The 16,948-nt window shown below is 49.8% G+C and overlaps 1 protein-coding gene, 1 long non-coding RNA gene and 1 pseudogene across 6 annotated transcripts in view; 2 read left to right on the forward strand and 1 right to left on the reverse strand.

Annotated features, from left to right (window-relative positions):
- The window catches only part of LOC138922117 (uncharacterized), a 58,735-nt gene extending 44,044 nt beyond the window's left edge, over positions 1 to 14,691 (forward strand). The window contains exons 13-16 of one of the 4 annotated variants that reach the window (XR_011435197.1): positions 7,867 to 8,022; positions 9,266 to 9,391; positions 13,158 to 13,207; positions 13,330 to 14,691. This is a non-coding gene — a long non-coding RNA (uncharacterized lncRNA). Of the gene's footprint in view, positions 1 to 7,866; positions 8,023 to 9,265; positions 9,392 to 13,157 lie in introns of all 4 variants that reach the window. The other 3 variants (XR_011435198.1, XR_011435196.1, XR_011435195.1) reach the window with 3 other exon arrangements.
- On the reverse strand, positions 312 to 12,384 carry LOC138922116 (spermatogenesis-associated protein 31D4-like). Of its 2 annotated transcripts, none has more exons than XM_070258938.1 (4): positions 10,914 to 12,384; positions 5,603 to 5,648; positions 4,944 to 5,004; positions 312 to 4,665 (listed from the first exon to the last, which is right to left on the reverse strand). In XM_070258938.1, exons 1-4 carry the CDS (start codon positions 10,914 to 10,916, stop codon positions 453 to 455), a joined length of 4,323 nt encoding a protein of 1,440 aa, XP_070115039.1. In that variant the 5' UTR covers positions 10,917 to 12,384; the 3' UTR covers positions 312 to 452. The 2 variants fall into 2 exon arrangements, with proteins under 2 accessions (XP_070115039.1, XP_070115038.1); XM_070258937.1 differs by lacking the exon at positions 10,914 to 12,384 and adding an exon at positions 6,395 to 6,619.
- An 82-nt stretch (positions 14,692 to 14,773) lies between the features above and the next one.
- Positions 14,774 to 16,948, forward strand: part of LOC138922105 (heparan sulfate glucosamine 3-O-sulfotransferase 4-like) — a 144,871-nt pseudogene continuing 142,696 nt past the window's right edge.

Raw genomic sequence — 16,948 nt, forward strand, 5'->3', positions numbered from 1 at the left:
TGTCTTCCCTACTCTCTGAAGGATGTAAAACATTCAGTGAGCGGAAGGTGTGGGCTGCTCTACACTTTCGTTAAGGCTAAGCGAAGAGGCAGGAGGCAGAGCCCACCTCCTCAAACTTCATCAGGGAGGAAATGGGCTTTTGGGGGCACGTGATATCGCTTTGTCAACAAGAGCTGCAGAGCACTGGTGACCTTTCAGAAGCCAGAGGAAGCAATCAGTAAGAGCTGAACTCACTCCTCCTTTTCCCTAAGCACAAGCCCTGAGTTACCTGAAACCCATGCCCCCAACACAGGACACAGAAAAGACATCACTATTATTAGAGAATCATTTATTGGGGAGAATTAATATTCTCCACGAGAAGGAATTATTTTGTGGTGGGAAATTTTCCGCTCTCGAAACGCTGGAAAAGCGTTTTCTGTTGACGTAGAGACGGATCCCTAAACATAGTGCCTTTAGCAGTGGTGAGAACAGCTGGAGGCCCCTGGGCCGGCTTGACGCCTGCAGGTGGAGCTTGGATGGGGCACATGCTCCCTGCGGGGCACAGATAAGGGACGCTTCTGATCCAATAGCTGATCTTTAAGCGCCACGACTTTCTGAGGGTGTCTGTTGTGGTCTCTGATCCGTCTAGAACATGTAGGATAATTCTGGCCAGCAAAGACAACTTCTTGGTGGCAGGACTTGGCCTTTGGCACTTTACAGGAGGGAGCCCTGTAGTTGGAAGGATGCCCCTGGACGGGCTCTGCCTGGGCCTGCTCTTCTGCCTTCTGCTCAGTTTTCACAAACTTCCTCAGGGAAGGAAGGGGCTCTTGAGGGCGGGTGACCTCTGTTGCACACCGCTGCCCCAGTTTCTCCACTGGGAACTTCCCAGGGACCGTCCTGGTCTTCTGAGCCGTGGTGGTCCCAGTAACGGCAGCTCTCCCTTTAACCAGGCCTCTGCTCTGTGCAGATGATATGGGGCGGCCCTTTTCCGGGGGATGTTCTTGCTTTTTGCCTTTTGTCCCAGGACGAAGCCATTGAAAAATGTCGTTCATCTTTTTTCTGAACAGACTTTCAGGAGGAGGCTGTGCCTTCTGTGATGAGGTCTGGGAAGACTTGCTCCCAAGCGTCTCCTCTGATGCTGTGATCTGAGTAGGGAAACTCTTTCTTGTAGGTTGGGATGTCCCCAACCCTGCATCCCCTCCACCAAGCTCTTCTTTGTTGGGGCCCGGAGGGCTCAGTCTCATTGTAGCTGGTGGGAATTTCTTATCCTCGGACCTCTTTAGGTCTTTCTTAGGGACCCAAGGCTCCTGCCGCTGCTGTCTGCTGATCCCACTGTCCTCCAGATGGACACGCAGCACCTGGGAAGCTCCCATGTCCCCACTGGAGACACCGTGGGCATGAGTCAGTGAGGCCTTGTAAGTCAAGCTCTCTGAGGCAGGGGACCTGTCAGTGTCTTGGCCTTGGACCTGGCTCTGATTCCTCTTCTCTAGTTTTGACTTTAATTCCCCAAACAGATGTTCCTTAAGATCCGATGACTTTGGGTCTTGGGGAACTTGTCTTTTTGGTGCAGGGCTTTCAATGGTCCCAGTAATTTCTATTTTACTGTGATTCTCACGTATCATTTGGGAGCTTCCTGGCTTGCTGGTTGTCAACACACTACCAGTTTTTGACTGCAGAGCATTGAGCTCCTTGGCCCTGAATATGTCCCTGGCCGTGTTGTACATGGAAAAGGGTTCCGACTTCATCTTTTTGTCCTGTCGCCCTTCTCTTCTATCACTGGAACTCACTCTCTCATCTTTTGTCTCAGGTTTGGCACCAGCTTGCCTTGCAGGCAGCTCTGGGGGGCATCTGTTGCCTAGTTGAGTAAATTTCTGACTCGTTTTGCCTGTGATGCCACATGTGACAGGCAGATGAGTCTGCCTGGCACCCTTACTCCTCTGAACAACCTCTGCAATCTCTTGGTTGATACCAGAGGGTGATTGTCTCGGCACCCCTTGTCCTTCCCTGCCCATAGGTGATGTAGCAGGGCAATGACGATCCAGGACCAGGGCTGAATTTGTTGTTTCCGCTTTTTCTTGAAGAACAGATTTAGAGCTTCCTCTGTGGGGCTCGAAGCCCTCGGATTTGGAGTCGACTTCCAAAGTTGGGTTATTTGAGGGGGGCCAGTAGAAATAGGGCAAGGACTGGGATGCAGCATCTTCCAATTTAAACGCCTGTATGGATTCAAGGACCCTGCAGGGCAGGCCCCACTCCATCCTCATACGGAAACTTTTAATATGGGTTTCCATCATCTGTTGTGCACTGGAATCAATGAAGCAAATCTCCTGGAAGGTATTCAGGGAGGAGTCCCCACCCACTGAAGGTGGCAAACTCCTCTGAGTTATTTGGGTGCGGGGTTTGTCAGAAAGCAGCAATGTCTGCTTGCTAGCATGCCATGAACTGCGCACCGTCCCAGGGAGCCGAGCCTCACTGATTTCCTCAAACTTCTTGCTCAAATGTGCTTTCAGGACATTTTCAAGTTGTTTCTGATCTAGACTTTCCTCCAAGGCCCTTGAAGCTTTCCCTGACAGACTTGCCATGTGACTATTTAGGTCTTTCTCAGAGTCATATGCCGGATCCTTATCTGAAGAGCTCTCTGGGTCACTCAACAGATGAGCTTTTGGGCCGTTCTCTGGGCTATGCCCCTGATCCTTCCCCATCTCCTTCTCTACCTGAAGCAGTTCTGAACCCCTCTCATGGAAGCTTTTGGATTGGCTCAATCCAACATTTAGATCTTTGTTCACCGAGATCCGTGAGAGTCCACGATTGCTTTCTGACTTAGCTATCTCTGAGAAATCTCTTGGAGGCATCATCAGTGACAGACACTCACAGATCCTGCGGGGCAGGCCCCACCGGTGTTGGATGAGCCTCTTTCGAAGGTGATGTTCCAGTTTCTTCCTCAGCTCATCACTGAGAGGAAACTCTACGGGAAGGGTGGAGATGGAGGCATGGGCCTGGGAGGCCTGATGGTAAGGAAAGTTGGGAGCTGAAGAACAAAATTCTTCCTGAGATCTTTGGACTACAGAGGGGGAACCCCACAAACTTTCCTGTTGCTTCTGCAACACTTTCCATTCCAGTTGTTGAATTTCAGATGAGGTGAGAGACTCTGATTCATCCGGGGGTCTATGGTAACACACTCCACAGATCCTTCTCTGGGGTAGAGGACCAGATGGTAGGATTGGGAGTGGGGATTTAAGGTGGGCCTGGGACTTGACCTGAGTGAGAGGTAGGGGCTGGGATTGGGGCAGGGTTTGAGGCAAGGGTTGGGGCTGGATCTCAGGCAAGGATGGAGGTGGGCGATGGAGAGGTACTGGGGATTCTTGGCCCATGGAGGCATTTGAGATGGTATTGAAAAGGAAGATTGTGGTGCAGTCACGTGAGTCACGGATAGCAGAGGGCAAGGACTCGCTGTGCAGAGATGGGAGACCCCAGAAGAGCTGCATACATTTTTCCTGTAAATGGTCCTCCAAGATTTTAGGATATGGGGGCTGCTCATGCATGTGCAGCTCCTTTGGTTTGCCTGCACTGCTCCAGAAAGGAAGGGAGAATGCTGAGTCACACTCATCAGCATTTGACTCTGACATTTTCCCCGAAGGATTTAGTTGGTGGCCTGGCCTAAGTTGTTTTGGAAAAGAGCCCTTCTCCTTCTCCTTTTCCTTCCACATCAGGAAATCACTCCTCTTTCGGACTTGTCTCTCCAGGAGTGCCAGGACATGAGGGCTGAGAAATGAGAGGTTACCAGGCTCTATAAGGTTAGCTGTAGGGTGTCTCTCCAGAGAGGACTCTGGAGAATGGAGGGCAAGAAACTCATGATTAAAATCACGTGGTGCCAAGGTGGAAGGTGCTAAGAACAAGTCTTTGGCACAAGCTTGCCACCAGGATAATTCTGAAATTGACAGGCTTGAATGGTCAGTGCCTCTGATTGTTGGGACATAAGTGGACAACCCACCAGGGCTATCTGGAGATGAGTTCTCTGGAACAGACTTCAATAAGATGGAAACCGATTTAGATTGAGTCACAGTTAAAGGGTGGTCTGTCGGTGGTGAGACAGACAGGCTTGGTGGTGCGTGATGACAAGCCAGTGAGTCACTGGGATTCATTATCTGGGGCAAATTTGGTAAGGGGTTAGTATCTTGGGAAAGGGTGCGGTCAAGAGAGAAGATCGTATTCAGAGACAGAGTGGCCTCTGGTTGGAGAATAGGACCCGTTGCCTGGGTGTCATGTGGTGGGAGAGGGGGAAGGGCAATGGGTTGGGGTGGGGAATGGTCTGCTGGGAATTTGGACTCCAAGGGAGGAATAGGCTCTGGTGGCATAGAGTGACCCGGTGGTGAGGGTGAAAGAAAGTCAGCTAAGGGTGTCATTGGGTTAGGTGAGAGAACGGAGGGGGGCGGTGGGGAAGGGTCAGGTGGAGGGGATGGTGTTAGGTCTCCTGGAGGGACTTCTGAGAAGGCAGAGGACAGAGTGAATGATGACTCAGTCCCAGAAGCTGTGGAAGCCATAGAGGACACAGAGGCAGTATCATCTTCCAGGTCCTCCAGGAACAGCAGCCGATTGATTTCAGCAGTTGTGCTATTACACACCTCACAGGAGGGGTCTGGGCATAATAGTTGACGAATGCGGGTGGTATCGAGAGGCCGGCCTAGGGGCCTGCGGGAGACAGGAAGTAGAAAACTGTAGCCAGGACCAGAACAAGGAAAGGAGGACCTGCTGGCCTGTCAGGGGAGGGGCCACCTGAAGCCTGCTGCCCCTTCACAATGCCCCACATCTATGACTTCACCATACACTCAGCAGCCCTCACCCCAAGGCCTTCATTCACATACCCGTTCCTATGGCAAACCCCTCCCATGACTACTGCAGGCTGTACTGAATCCCTGGAATTGCAGAGAACATGTCAAAGAGGGATCAGGAAAGAAAAGACTAGTCACCTTTTCAGAATAGAAATTAGCCTCCTTTTCTCCTCTGTTTCCCTCTGGTAGTTTCTCCAACCTGGGAAACCAGAAGAGTGAATTACATGTAATAAAGGTAGAAGCATAGGTGTTACACGGGAGTCCCTTTATGGGAGACCCTTGGGATATTAACGGGATATTAACTCTGAAAGCCCCAAGAATCAGTAGATGTGGTCAAACGGTCAATGATAATATTAATAAGGTTCACATGTGTTTGTTGCTTCATTTATAAAGTACTGTCACATACATTATCCCATGGGATGTTCAAAACCACCATGTGAGGAACATAGGTCAATGGTTACCTCAAAGAGGAGTCTGATCATCCAGGAAGTCAACGTAGTTTCACAAGGTCAGGACACAGAAGTTCTGACTCTTGGCGTCTCCCACGGCAACCCACTGGGCAACACCCATTGTCCAGGCCCATCACTGCTTCATGCCCAGAGCTGGGCAGAGCAGGAATCTGAGAAATGTCTCGGGTTCTGACTACCTTCCCATGAGCCTTTCCTCTGAGGCCTCTATTTTCTGAGAGGGACTCTATCTAGCGACTGACATCCTCAGAGACCATGGACCTGGGACCTCATGGAGAGGACAGGATGTGTCACCCTTGGAGAGCTCAGGTGGGATAGGTGGAACCTTACCACTTGATGTTCCACCTTTTCTTCTCCTCTTGGCTCTGCCCTGACGCTGAGAACAAAAAGAAAAGAATGAGGAGCGAGGACTTAGTTGGCTTGCTCCTCTCTCTAGGAAACTCAGATATTCATCCAAGATTAATGTCACTCTCTATTTTTATTACTAGCACTTTGTGTGCTTTCCCTTTCTGAATTTCTAAAGGTGATAAGATACTTTCAATTTTTCCTTCTTTGAAAAACTCGAAGGAGGATTTTTGGCTAGAGTCCACACTTGATATTCTCAGTCAGAAGTCCTCTGCTCAAGGAGGGCATAGACTCTGAGGCCCCCAGTCACATCTGTGCTTCCTCAGATAGGACCCTGTATCCTGGGACAGAGCTCACACTCCAGTGTCTGCTCAGAGGCTCAGCCCTGCTCTCCTGATCTGCCCAATACAAAGGACGGTTTGGTCGAATGACGCCCGTCATGGGAATGTGACTCGTGATCCAGTGTTGGGAACAGTGTTCTCCTACACAGAACCCAAACTCTCTAAATAACCTAATGCAGGGCCGTGAAATCACTGATGGGATTTTATCCGGGAATCCTCCACCACACCCAGATGGTCTGTGAGTTTTAAATGGGAAACAGTCCCAGCTGAACCCCTAGTCCTGCCTGGCCTATTCCCCTAGAAGGATGATGTTCTATCCTCTATTCAGACTTGCCATCTTAGGAGTCTCTCTGGACCAACTCATTTAAAAATGTGGGACTAGAAATGGAAACAACAATAAAAAATCCCTGTTGGTGGCTTGCCCAGGGATCCTTACCTTTTGGTAGATTTTGGTTTTCCACAAGGTTGGTAAAGATGGAATCCCCACCAGGAAGCACAGGAACAGAAGAAGCAACCACAACCCACACACGATGCTGAGGTTATAGTCACTATCTAAGAATGTTGAGCAGATGCTCAAAAACAACTCCATATGGCTATTCAGAAATGAGAGAACATTCCATTGACTGAACTCCATTTTCTGAATCACAAGGCTGCCTGAGGCAACTGAGCTCTGAGAGTGTCCGCACTTGCCTATAATCCCAGGCCTGCATCACAGAGCACTGAAGAGTCACAAAGGGTTTCAGAGGGTGGGGGAGGGGACATGAAGAGGGTGTGCCCATGGCCCCTTCCTCCCACCAGCCCAGCTGATCTCTCCATCCATCCTGGGCCCTCCAGGTCCCTCTGCCCTACCCTGCCATCCTATTTTCCAACTCTGTCCGTTCATGAAATCATACAATTACATTAATGAAATTTTGTGCCTGTTCCACCTGTACTCCAGATATTACCTGGGCCCCCTTTACTGTTTGGAGAGCTTGACTTTGGTTTCACCAATTCCACTGCCTCGAAAGTCTGAAATGCTCCCTGGAATTTTTGCTTGTACCCAGACATTTACACTCAGAATCATATATGTCCTCAAATCCATCTTTCCTTTAGAATGTTTTTGCCTTACATGAACCCTGATATAGAACTTAAAGTTCTTCTTTACTCATTTGGTTTTGTGAATGTTGAATAACAAATTTTAGTTTTTTGCTTCAGTCAGCCTTTACCATCTTCAGCCAGTGGGGCTGACTCAAATAATTGAAATGAGTAATTCATTATTCAACACTCACAAGACTAAAATCAGTACAGGCGTACCTCACTTAATGAAAGGGAAATGTTTAGAGAAATGCATCATTAGGCACTTTCACTGTTGTGTGAACATCACACAGTGTACTTACACAAACCTAAGTGGTAGAGCCTACTACACACCTAGGCTATGTGGTGCTACCCGTATGGGACCACTGTCATATATGTGGTCCATCAGTGACCGAAACATCGTTAATATTGTTACGTGGTGCGTGACTGTGGTGGATGACAATGACAAAACGGAATACCATTTTCAAGGCTTCTAAAATGGAGCTGGGAGGCCATTAAGGAAGTGGGGCTTATGCTTGTACACCACATCCACCACCAGATGTTAACTGAACTTTTGAGCTTTACCTGACAGCAGAGGTCACATCTTGAAGTGTTTCCTCATTCCAAGAAGGGACAGTCTGCCTAGGACCAACTATGTTCTGGCAAGTCAGCTCACCCCATGCCAGAACCAGTCAGTAACTGTTCACTGTAGACCTTTGTAAGCCTGTGTCCTTTCCTTTTATCTACCCCTGCCTCCTTTGTCTTCCTAGGAGCACATTTGAGCTTCTACTCGAATCTACATCTCCTGAATTGCAATTCTTGAGACCCCAAATAAACTTTTTGGTTCTTTTGCAGTTTATGCCTCTTATTTGCTGACTTTATATGGTGACAGAAGTGGGATCCCTAGCTACTGACCTTCAATTCTGGTGCCACTTCACAGACACAAGCAAGGTGCCTGCAAAGAATCTTTTGTGCTCTGTCGTCTCCTCCTGGTGGCTCTGGTTCCTGGTGGTAAGTCCTCCTGGGCCTGGACCTCCCATTTTTGGTAGAGGTCCAGACTCTTTCTGTAGGCGTCCTTTGATACTGGTTCTGGCCATCCTTCCGTTGTCAGCTTTGTTAGAAACTTCTGTTTCTTTCACTCCTTTTTTGGGCCTTTGATCCTTTGGTAAGTTCATACAGATGAGAAATCCATTTTCTAAGAGGACCACCAAAGAACAGCCCCACTCTGGGACTCCTGCTGGTTTTGTCTTTAAAGAATACAGACCTTCTACATGTAGATTTTTGTTCCACTGGGCTCAGATTACTCAGGGTGATTTAAGGCTTCACTGGCCTAAATGGGGCTCCTTTGAAATTCCTAAATTGGTTTATCTGTGCACTCAATTGGAAAAAGCCTATCAAACCAAACAAGTAAAATGGGAAACTTTTTAACATTGGTATCTTGAGGCCTCTAAATGAAACACTGAAAAGGACACTTCCTTGCAAGCCATAACAATGTCATAACTAAGAATTTCAAATGATTAAATGTAAATGCCATCGATAAAAGAATATTAACTCCTCCTGTATTCGTCAGGGTTCTCTGGAGAACCAAGGAGATTATCTATATATAATATATATTAATATTGCTATATAATAGAATATATAATCCATTGTATCTATATTTAAATTCATTTATTTAGTTCTATAAATTACATATATACACTCAAAATTTATATATGAAAGAAACTTTGGCCTCACCCCTAACTGCCTAAAAGAATTTAAGACAGAAGGCCTGTTCCAGGAAGGAGCTGTCAACGTAGGGAACTCTAGATGTGGTAGAGAAGAAGGTACCTAGCCGGGCCCATTTTACACAAGTTCTCTCTCATTTGTTTAGAGATGGCCCAGCAAACATTTGGTTTTCTGTCTCCTTGTGAATTGGCTTCCTCCTCTTTGAAGTCCCAAACCATGACCCCCAACCCCGCGCCTTTGTAAAATATCTAAACCCTAACCATAGGCCTGGCAGACACGCTGTGGACTGAGCAGCAGCATGAAGACCAGGGTCAACCTGATGACATTGTGGGTGGGACTACTGGCTGTTTGTCCACATCCTTGTCCTGGGTGCCCAGGAAGGCAGTCACCCAGCAACTTGCAGTGAGGTGTGGCGTGTGACTATGTTTCAGCCAATGCAATGGGAGTGGAAGTGGTGTGTGCCATTTCCAGGTTGGAACTTTTGAAAGCAGGTGTGTCTTCTCCGTGTTCCTTCTTTCTCCTTGTGCAGATTGGTTGCAGACAATGATACAGGCGTCAGGAATGGCGGAGCCAAGAGACGGGAATTCACGGGTGACTGACACACCCTGTGGAAGAGAACCACCTGCCCAACGCGAAACCCACCTTGGCCTGTAAGGTAATCACACATAAATTTCTACTCTCTGGTTATTCTTTTTCGGGATCTGCTTGTTATTTTCTTAACTATTATGGAAATATTTCAAATATGCAGAAGAGTACATAGTATGACCTCTATCTCCGGCCCCAATACCCAGAAAGAACAGACGTTCAATTCTGCCCTATTTGCTTCCGATGTTGCATTCATTTGCTGGGGCTGCCATGACAAAATGCCACACGTAGGGTGGCTTAAACAATAGAAATTTATTTTCTCACGGTTCTGGAGGCCGAAGTTCAAGATCAAGGCGTTGGCCGGTATAGTCTCTTCTGAGGCCTCTCTCCCCGGCCACTTCTCCCTGTGTCCTCACACGGTCTTCCCTCTGTGTGTGTCTGAGTTCTAATCTTCTCTTCTTACGTGACTATCAGTCACATTGGATTGGAGCCTACCCATGTGACCTCACTTGACCTTAATTACCTCTTTAGAGGCCCTCTCTCCAAATACAGCCCTATTTTGAGGTCCTGGAGTTAGGACTTCAACATATGAATTTTCAGGGACATGATTCAGCCCACAATGATATCTGTGTTTTTAAGAAGCAAAATGTTGCCGTCACACCTAAAATTCACATTTCCATCCCGTTCTCCTCCCTCTCTCATCATAGGTATCAGTATCCTAAAATTAATTACATTCTTTATGATTCCAAGAATATCCATGTGCATGGCTCCATTAACAAAAGATTACATTTTTATGCATAGTCAAGACATACATGTGTATGTCTCCATGAACAAATTCTTACATTGTTATGCACTTAAAAAATGTACAGGAACAGCATCACACTGCACATGTCCTTCTTTGATTGGCTTTGGGCTATAAATGGGGAAGGAAAAACAGCAGCCGAGGGTAAGAGAATAAATAAACGGCTTATGCATAAAAACCCAAAAGGACAGATTTCCAAGAGCGTCGCGGTTGGTGACCATGTGGAGGGTCTGGGAGAGAGGTGGTTCTGGGAGAGTGGTTACCTGGAGAGGGCGTGGAAGCTCAGTGCCCTTTCCCCATGTCTTGCCCTATGCGTCTGTTCCATCGAGCTATTCCCGAGTCATATCCTTTTCTAATAAACAGGTAATCTAGTAAGTAAGAGGTTTCTCTGAGTTCTGTGAGCCGCCCTAGCAAATTCGTCGAACCGGAGTAGAGAGTCTTGGGAACCTCCTACTGACAGCCAGTTGCTCAGAAGCATAGGCGACAACCCAGACTTGCTGTTGGCACCTGCAGTGGGGGCAGTCTTGTGGGGCTGAACCCTTAACCTGTGGGGTGTGATGCTGTCTCTGGGTACATAGTGTCAGAATCGAGTTGAATTGTAGGACACCCAGCTGGTGTCCCAAGAATTGCTTGTTGGTGTGGGGGACTCCCCCGACCCCCAACCCCACACACATTGGAATTGGTACCAGAACCCAGGAACAAACTGTGAAAGATAAGCGTCTTAGCTTGGGTTCCCATAACAAAATGCCATAGCGTGGGTGACTTAAACAACAGAAATTTATTTTCTCACCATTCTGGGGGCTGGAAGCCTGAGAGCAGGATGCCAGCATGGTCAGGTTCTGGCGAGGGCTGTCTCCTCAGCTTGCATAAGGTCCCCTTCTCACTGAGTCCTCAGATGGCGGGGTGTGTGTATGCGTGTGAAGAAACAGAAAGAGAGATCTCTTCAACTTCTGATGAGGCCACAGTCCTATCTGATTTAGGTTCCACCATTATGACTTCATTTTCACCATAATTACTTCCTAAAGACCTTGTGTCTGGACATGGTCACAACGGGGGTCAGGGCTTCCATTATATGAACTGTGGGGAGACAGAATTCAGTCCATAGCAATAAATAAAGAGCAAATAAATAGAAACAAAGGTTTGGCATTTATCTTTATCATTTCCTTTCTTCCTGACTTTACTGTCTCGCTCTTTGTCTAGCTTCTTGAGCAAGCAGCTCGTTGGTTTCTAATTTTTCTTTTTAGATAAGTATATTGAAGGTATCTTTCTTCGAAGTATTGTTTAATTCCGTCCACCAGATTTTGTCATGTAGTGCTTACAGCTATAATATTTCCTAAGTTCCATATGAGATCCCTTTCAACGCAAGGTTCTATAAGTTCCCGGCCATTATTATTATTTTCTCATCTGTCGCTCCTTTTACAAGTATGTAATGTTCCTCCTTGTCACCATGTTGGTTTTGTCTGGAGCCTTACCTCCAGATTTCTATAGATATACTTTTTTATTGACAAGTAAAGGACAAAATGAGGAAATATCTTTGCTATATATAAGCGTGGTATCAGTCTACACTCCTGGGGCAGTGTAGACTTCTAATCTGTCACTTATCCACCTTTGTGAAAAGGAATTCTAATATTGGCTCACTGAAGTCATTTTGGTCAACAGCAGAGGAAATTGATAATATGTATGTTTTCATCAGTCAGATAGTCCATGTTGTGCTGTATTCACAACAAACTCCTAAGTCTCAGCTAAAAATAACCAAGGTTTATTTCTCAAACATGCTCCATGTCATCAGGGGCTGGCTCTGTATTATCCTTGCTCAGTCTGGAGGATTGAGTAGATGGCAGCTAAAAGATGCTCGATCCAACTTCTTGCACAACTGCCAGGCAGGAAAAACACACTCCCACTGTTTGCCAAAGGTTCTGTCTGGAAGAGACAACCTCACTTTTGCTCAAGTTTCATTCGCCAAAGGCTCACAGAGTCACCTCTGACTTTAAGGGGCCAAGAAGATACATCCCTTCTGTGGGCCAGAGAAGAGCCGACAATATCTGGTGAACAGCAGTAATAATAACTATACACTGTGCTCTATTGTGCCTTCCAAAGCTTATTTTTGCTTTTTGTTTGTTGATTTTTCAAAAATTCCCTTCAGTTATGTGAGTTACCATAAATCCTTCTAGTCAATTTCTTTAATAAGAAAACTGAAGTTAGCCAGAGTTAGCTTCTTTCGCTTAAAAAAAAAAACTAAGGCATTAGATTTGGCGTTATAAATGTCACTAAGCGGCTTAGGAAAGTGAACTTCAGTTTACACCTTGGGCTGGTTTTGAAGAAAGGGTACACACCGATTTTTCAAGGATAAGGTTTTAATAGGAAAAGAAGCAGGGCATGGCATGAGCCAATATTTAGGTCCGAATAATTACTGGTGGCTGCAGCATGTCAGGCAGGGAGCCAGCTGTTTTTGCATATGCTCTCTAAGTCAATTTAATTCTTTATAAAAACAATATGAGGTGAGTCTTACTATTCATCACTTACATATGCAGAAACTGAGGGTCAGGGAGGTGAAATGACCTGTCCGAAAGTCACTTAACTAGCAAATGATGGCTTTGTTTCAACTCCATCATCTGATCAGGCAGAGGTGAAAGAGAAGAATGCAATGTGTGCTTTTGGGTAGTGGGTACTGTTCGGTTTGGCAGGACTGTGGGATACATGCAAGGCGGAGGGGCCCTTGAGTGCTAAGGCAGAGAGTTGGAGTCTATCAGGTAGGCAGTGAGAGGAAGGTTTCTGCATCAGAGAGGGCACTGGTGGAGCCATGCCTCAGAAACATTGATCTGCTATTGTCCTCTACGATGAAGAGAAATGAGGCACGCTGGAGGCCTGGAGACCAGTTGGAGCAGCATTGTAAAAACTCTCATAGGCCTGAATGGGCATGGGTGTTGGCAATGGAAAAAGAAAAAAGTATTCTATCGAGTCTCCAGACGCCCAGGGAATTGCTGAACGAAGTCTGAGTTCTCCCTATGTAGATAGCTCGTACTTTTCATTATAGGTTTCTCAAGAACTGGCTCCCAGAAAAAACCTGGATGGAGAACAAAACAGGTAAGTGCCCAAGTGAGAAATCTACAAAGCTCCTCTCCCCAAAAATCACCTCTTCCCCATCAGTTGTGGGGCCTAACATTTCACCAACGGGGTTCCGTTCTTTCAAGAGTCTCTTATTTAAGTAGGACTATCTGTGGACAAGAGGGAGAAGCGACACTGGGAAGTGTCCTCATTAGCAGCATCCAGGCAAGTAACATAAATGTATGAGGGCACTCTGGGGGGGCACCGTGAAGAACAGGGCACATGCTCCATGTCAGGGGGACCTCTCGGTTCTGGCTGAGGGGCCCAAAGTTGCAGGATCTACTATTTCAGCAGAAACCTCATAGCCAAATTTTTTGGGAAAGTCCTCAATTTTACAACATTGCAACCAGTTTCAACTTCTTAATATCACTGCGCTGGCCACATTCAGCTCTTAATTTGTTACCAGTTTGCCACCTCTAGGTTAACTGTTAGTACCATTTTATCAAAACCTTTCCAAATTTGAAAGCACATCTTTAGTAAAACTAGCTACAGAGCAAGTTCATTTGGATTGCCGAGAGCTGGGATAGAGAAGTCTGGGAGCCGGGCAGGGACTGTAGGGAGGCCCCTGGACCACGTGCTGGGCATCCTGGTGCCTTAGCTTTGAAAGGGAGATGGACGACAGCAGTGACAATATTTGCTGCAACCGGGCCCTCCTGGGCGACCACCCAGAGCTGGGCTTGGAGCCGAAGGAGGGATGGGCAAGCTGTGCTGCTCCCAGCTCCAGTTGGCCCCTTCCCATTAACATTACAGGAGTGCAGTTGCGTGGTGTTTGAAAAAGCATCCCTAGTTCCACGAAATGATTTACAGGACACCAGACTCTGCATTTCAGAGGTCTCCGGTGTACCATAAAAAATATATTCTAAAGGAACAATCTTTATCTGAGCTGAAGCTGCAGTGAAGGAAGCTCACGTCCAGCTGAGAGCAGCCGTGAGCTTCTGTTCACTCAGGGAAAAGTCTGTGTTCATGTTATTGGAGCAACATTTTTTTCTCTCTTTGGCACTAGGTATCTAGTTAATATTTAGACACTATATACATTTTCTTTCAACTGTTGTCCCTGTTATGTGATCAAACAAAACCGGAGATGCCAAGCACATCAGCCCTGTAGGTGAAAGCAGACCCTCCAGGCACCCAGCTGTGGCTAGCAGGGTAAACAGGACTCACTGGAGCCAGCCTCTGGGAAAGACTGGCGCCAGGTGCGTGCAGGGCCAGCCCCTGCCCCCAGGAAGCAGAGTTCGCTGGAGTGCCTCAGTTGACCGCTCTGCCTCTTCCTGCCATTCCAGCCTCGCGTTTCCTCTACCTCCCTGAGCAAAAGGAAACAGGAAGCAAAGTCTAGTCTTGAATGTTCCAAAGCCTTATGATGTTTACCATTCCCCCCAGGAGAGGGAGGTGAGGGCCGGAAATCTCTCTGCAAAGAAGATACCTTTTTTTTTTTAATTCAATGAAGTGACGCACAGACACAGCAACACAACTTCTCTCTGCTTATAAGTTGTTAAGAGCGATGATAGTCTATTTTAGTCCAGGGAAATCCGAACTCCTTTAGCCGCAATGGCCCCCAAGGGGCGCATGTGCATGTGTGGTTCAGGGTGTCCAGGAGGAGACAGCCTCTCCTTTTGGAGCAAAAAGCATAGTCAACCGGTGGCGGGACAGAGGCAAAAGCTCTAGGGCAAGGAAATCTGGGGGTTTGTGTCAAAGCTCCACCAATCAGGAGCTTCAAGCTAAGATGGGGAGGCTGGAAAGATGGAAGTTGGCATGGGAATCCTGGTATGGACAAGAAATTCCTCCTGGGTCAAAGGCAGGAGGATGTCCAGGAAGGGAGAAGGGCGGGTCATGGATGGACCGAGTTTGCTTGGAGTCCCATGAGAAAAGGGGAAGCGAGAGCTCACCACCTTGTGGCCCCCAGCTTCCTGGTCTGCGGCTCTGGCGGCAGGTGTGGGGCTCTAGTCTCTGAAAGTATTGGGAGAGGGAAGGAGAAACTGGCGTCCCAGGCTCCCAGGGGAGGGGAAGCACGCGGGTTTGGGCGGCAAACCCCTCCAGCGTGAATGCGTTGCGGGGCGGGGGGCGGGGGGGGGGGGGCACGATCTCCGCTTTGCCAGGTGCCCCAGCCCTAGCGCACGCCTCCGTTCCGCGTCCCAGTCCGCAGGCGCGCGCGAGGCGCACTCACCCTTCCCTTGGCGACGCGCGGGGCGCGGCGCGCGCACGGGCCCCTCCGCCTCCCCTCCGCGCCTCTCCTCTCTTCCGGCCGAAAGTTAGCAGCGGGGAAGGAACTCGGGGCTGCAACAGCGCGCGGCGGCAGAGGCTGAAGCGGGAGCCGCGGCGGAGCCGGGAAGCGGGGGCGCTGCAGACGGAACAGGTGCAGCCGGCGGGTCAGTGAGCCCCCCCTCGTGGGTGGTGTAGGGCCACCCGGACTCCGCGGGAAGAGTGGGGAGTGGGGCCATGCAGCCGGGCTCTCCCCTGGCGCAGCGGGACAGCGGCCAGGGCCGGGGGTGCAGCGGCGTCGCTTCACGCAGCCGGGGCGCCTGGGCGGCGGCGGCGGCGGCTGAAACTATGTCCGGGCAGCGCCGGGGGCTGCCGCCGCTGCCGCGAGCCGGGAGCCGCGGTGGCCCAGTGGCCCGCACCACCTCCGCCTCCGCCTCCGCCTCCAACTCTCACCGCGCCGCTGCCGCCCGGCGCCTCTGCTAAGTGGCCGCCGGCGAGCAAGTTGCTTTTTCTGTGCACCTTGTCCCTGTCCGTCACCTACCTGTGCTACAGCCTCCTGGGCGGCTCGGGCTCCCTGCAATTCACCCTGGCGCTGCAGGAGCCGCCGCGCGCCGCCGCCGAGCCCCCGCCGAGCCCGCCGCCACCCTCTCTGCTGCCGCCCCCCGTGCGCCTCGGCACCCCCTCGCAGCCGCCCGCGCCGACGCCGGACAACGCGAGACGCGGGGAGCCCCCGGAGCCCTCCGAGCAGCCCGCTGCCCCCGGGGCCGACGGCTGGGTGTTGGCAATCGGCGGCGGGGGCGCTCGGGACACCTGGCTCCGGACCCTGCTGGCCCCTGGCGAGATGATCACTGCGCCGAGCGCGCTGCTGGAGTGTGAAGCGCAGGAGACCAGCACCACCGACGAGGAGCTCGCAGGCCTGAGAGCGGCCAACGGGAGCATCGAGAGGCGCGGCGCCCTCAGCATCCCCGACTATGGGGAGAAGAAGCTGCCACGCGCTCGTTCGTCATCGGGGTCAAGAAAGGAGGCACCCGCGAGCTGCTGGAGGCGATCCGAGTCCACCCGGACGTGTGGGCCTGCGGGCCGTGGGCATAGAGCCACACTTCTTCGACAGGAACTACGAAAAGGGGCTGGAGTGGTACAGGTAGGACTCTGGGCTTGGCGCAGGGGATAGATGGGTGGGGAAGACCCAGAGGGAAAGCTGCGGCTTCCCACGCCCTTCGATATCCAGGCATCTCCCCGAGAACCCTTCGCCCCACGAGGGCTCTGTGGACCCTGGCGGGCCTGGTCGGGGGAGCGCGGAGAGGACTGGAGGCTGGCCAGGGATCACTGTATTTCAGGGTTAGGGGAGCTGGTGTCACACTGCCCTGCCTGCCTCAGGCTCCTCACCCAGGGAGGTGCTTTCTGAAGCTACCTAGCTCCACGCCTGGGAATCCCCAGCCCAGGTGCCCGCGGGGTGTTTCCCAGCCCGGGCTCTTGTGGGGCTCTGCGCTGCTGCGTTGGGGACGCTAAGGCATGAAGCAGGAT

The sequence above is a fragment of the Equus caballus genome, unplaced genomic scaffold (assembly GCF_041296265.1).
Source record: "Equus caballus isolate H_3958 breed thoroughbred unplaced genomic scaffold, TB-T2T haplotype2-0000451, whole genome shotgun sequence".
NCBI classification, from domain to species: Eukaryota; Metazoa; Chordata; class Mammalia; order Perissodactyla; family Equidae; genus Equus; species Equus caballus.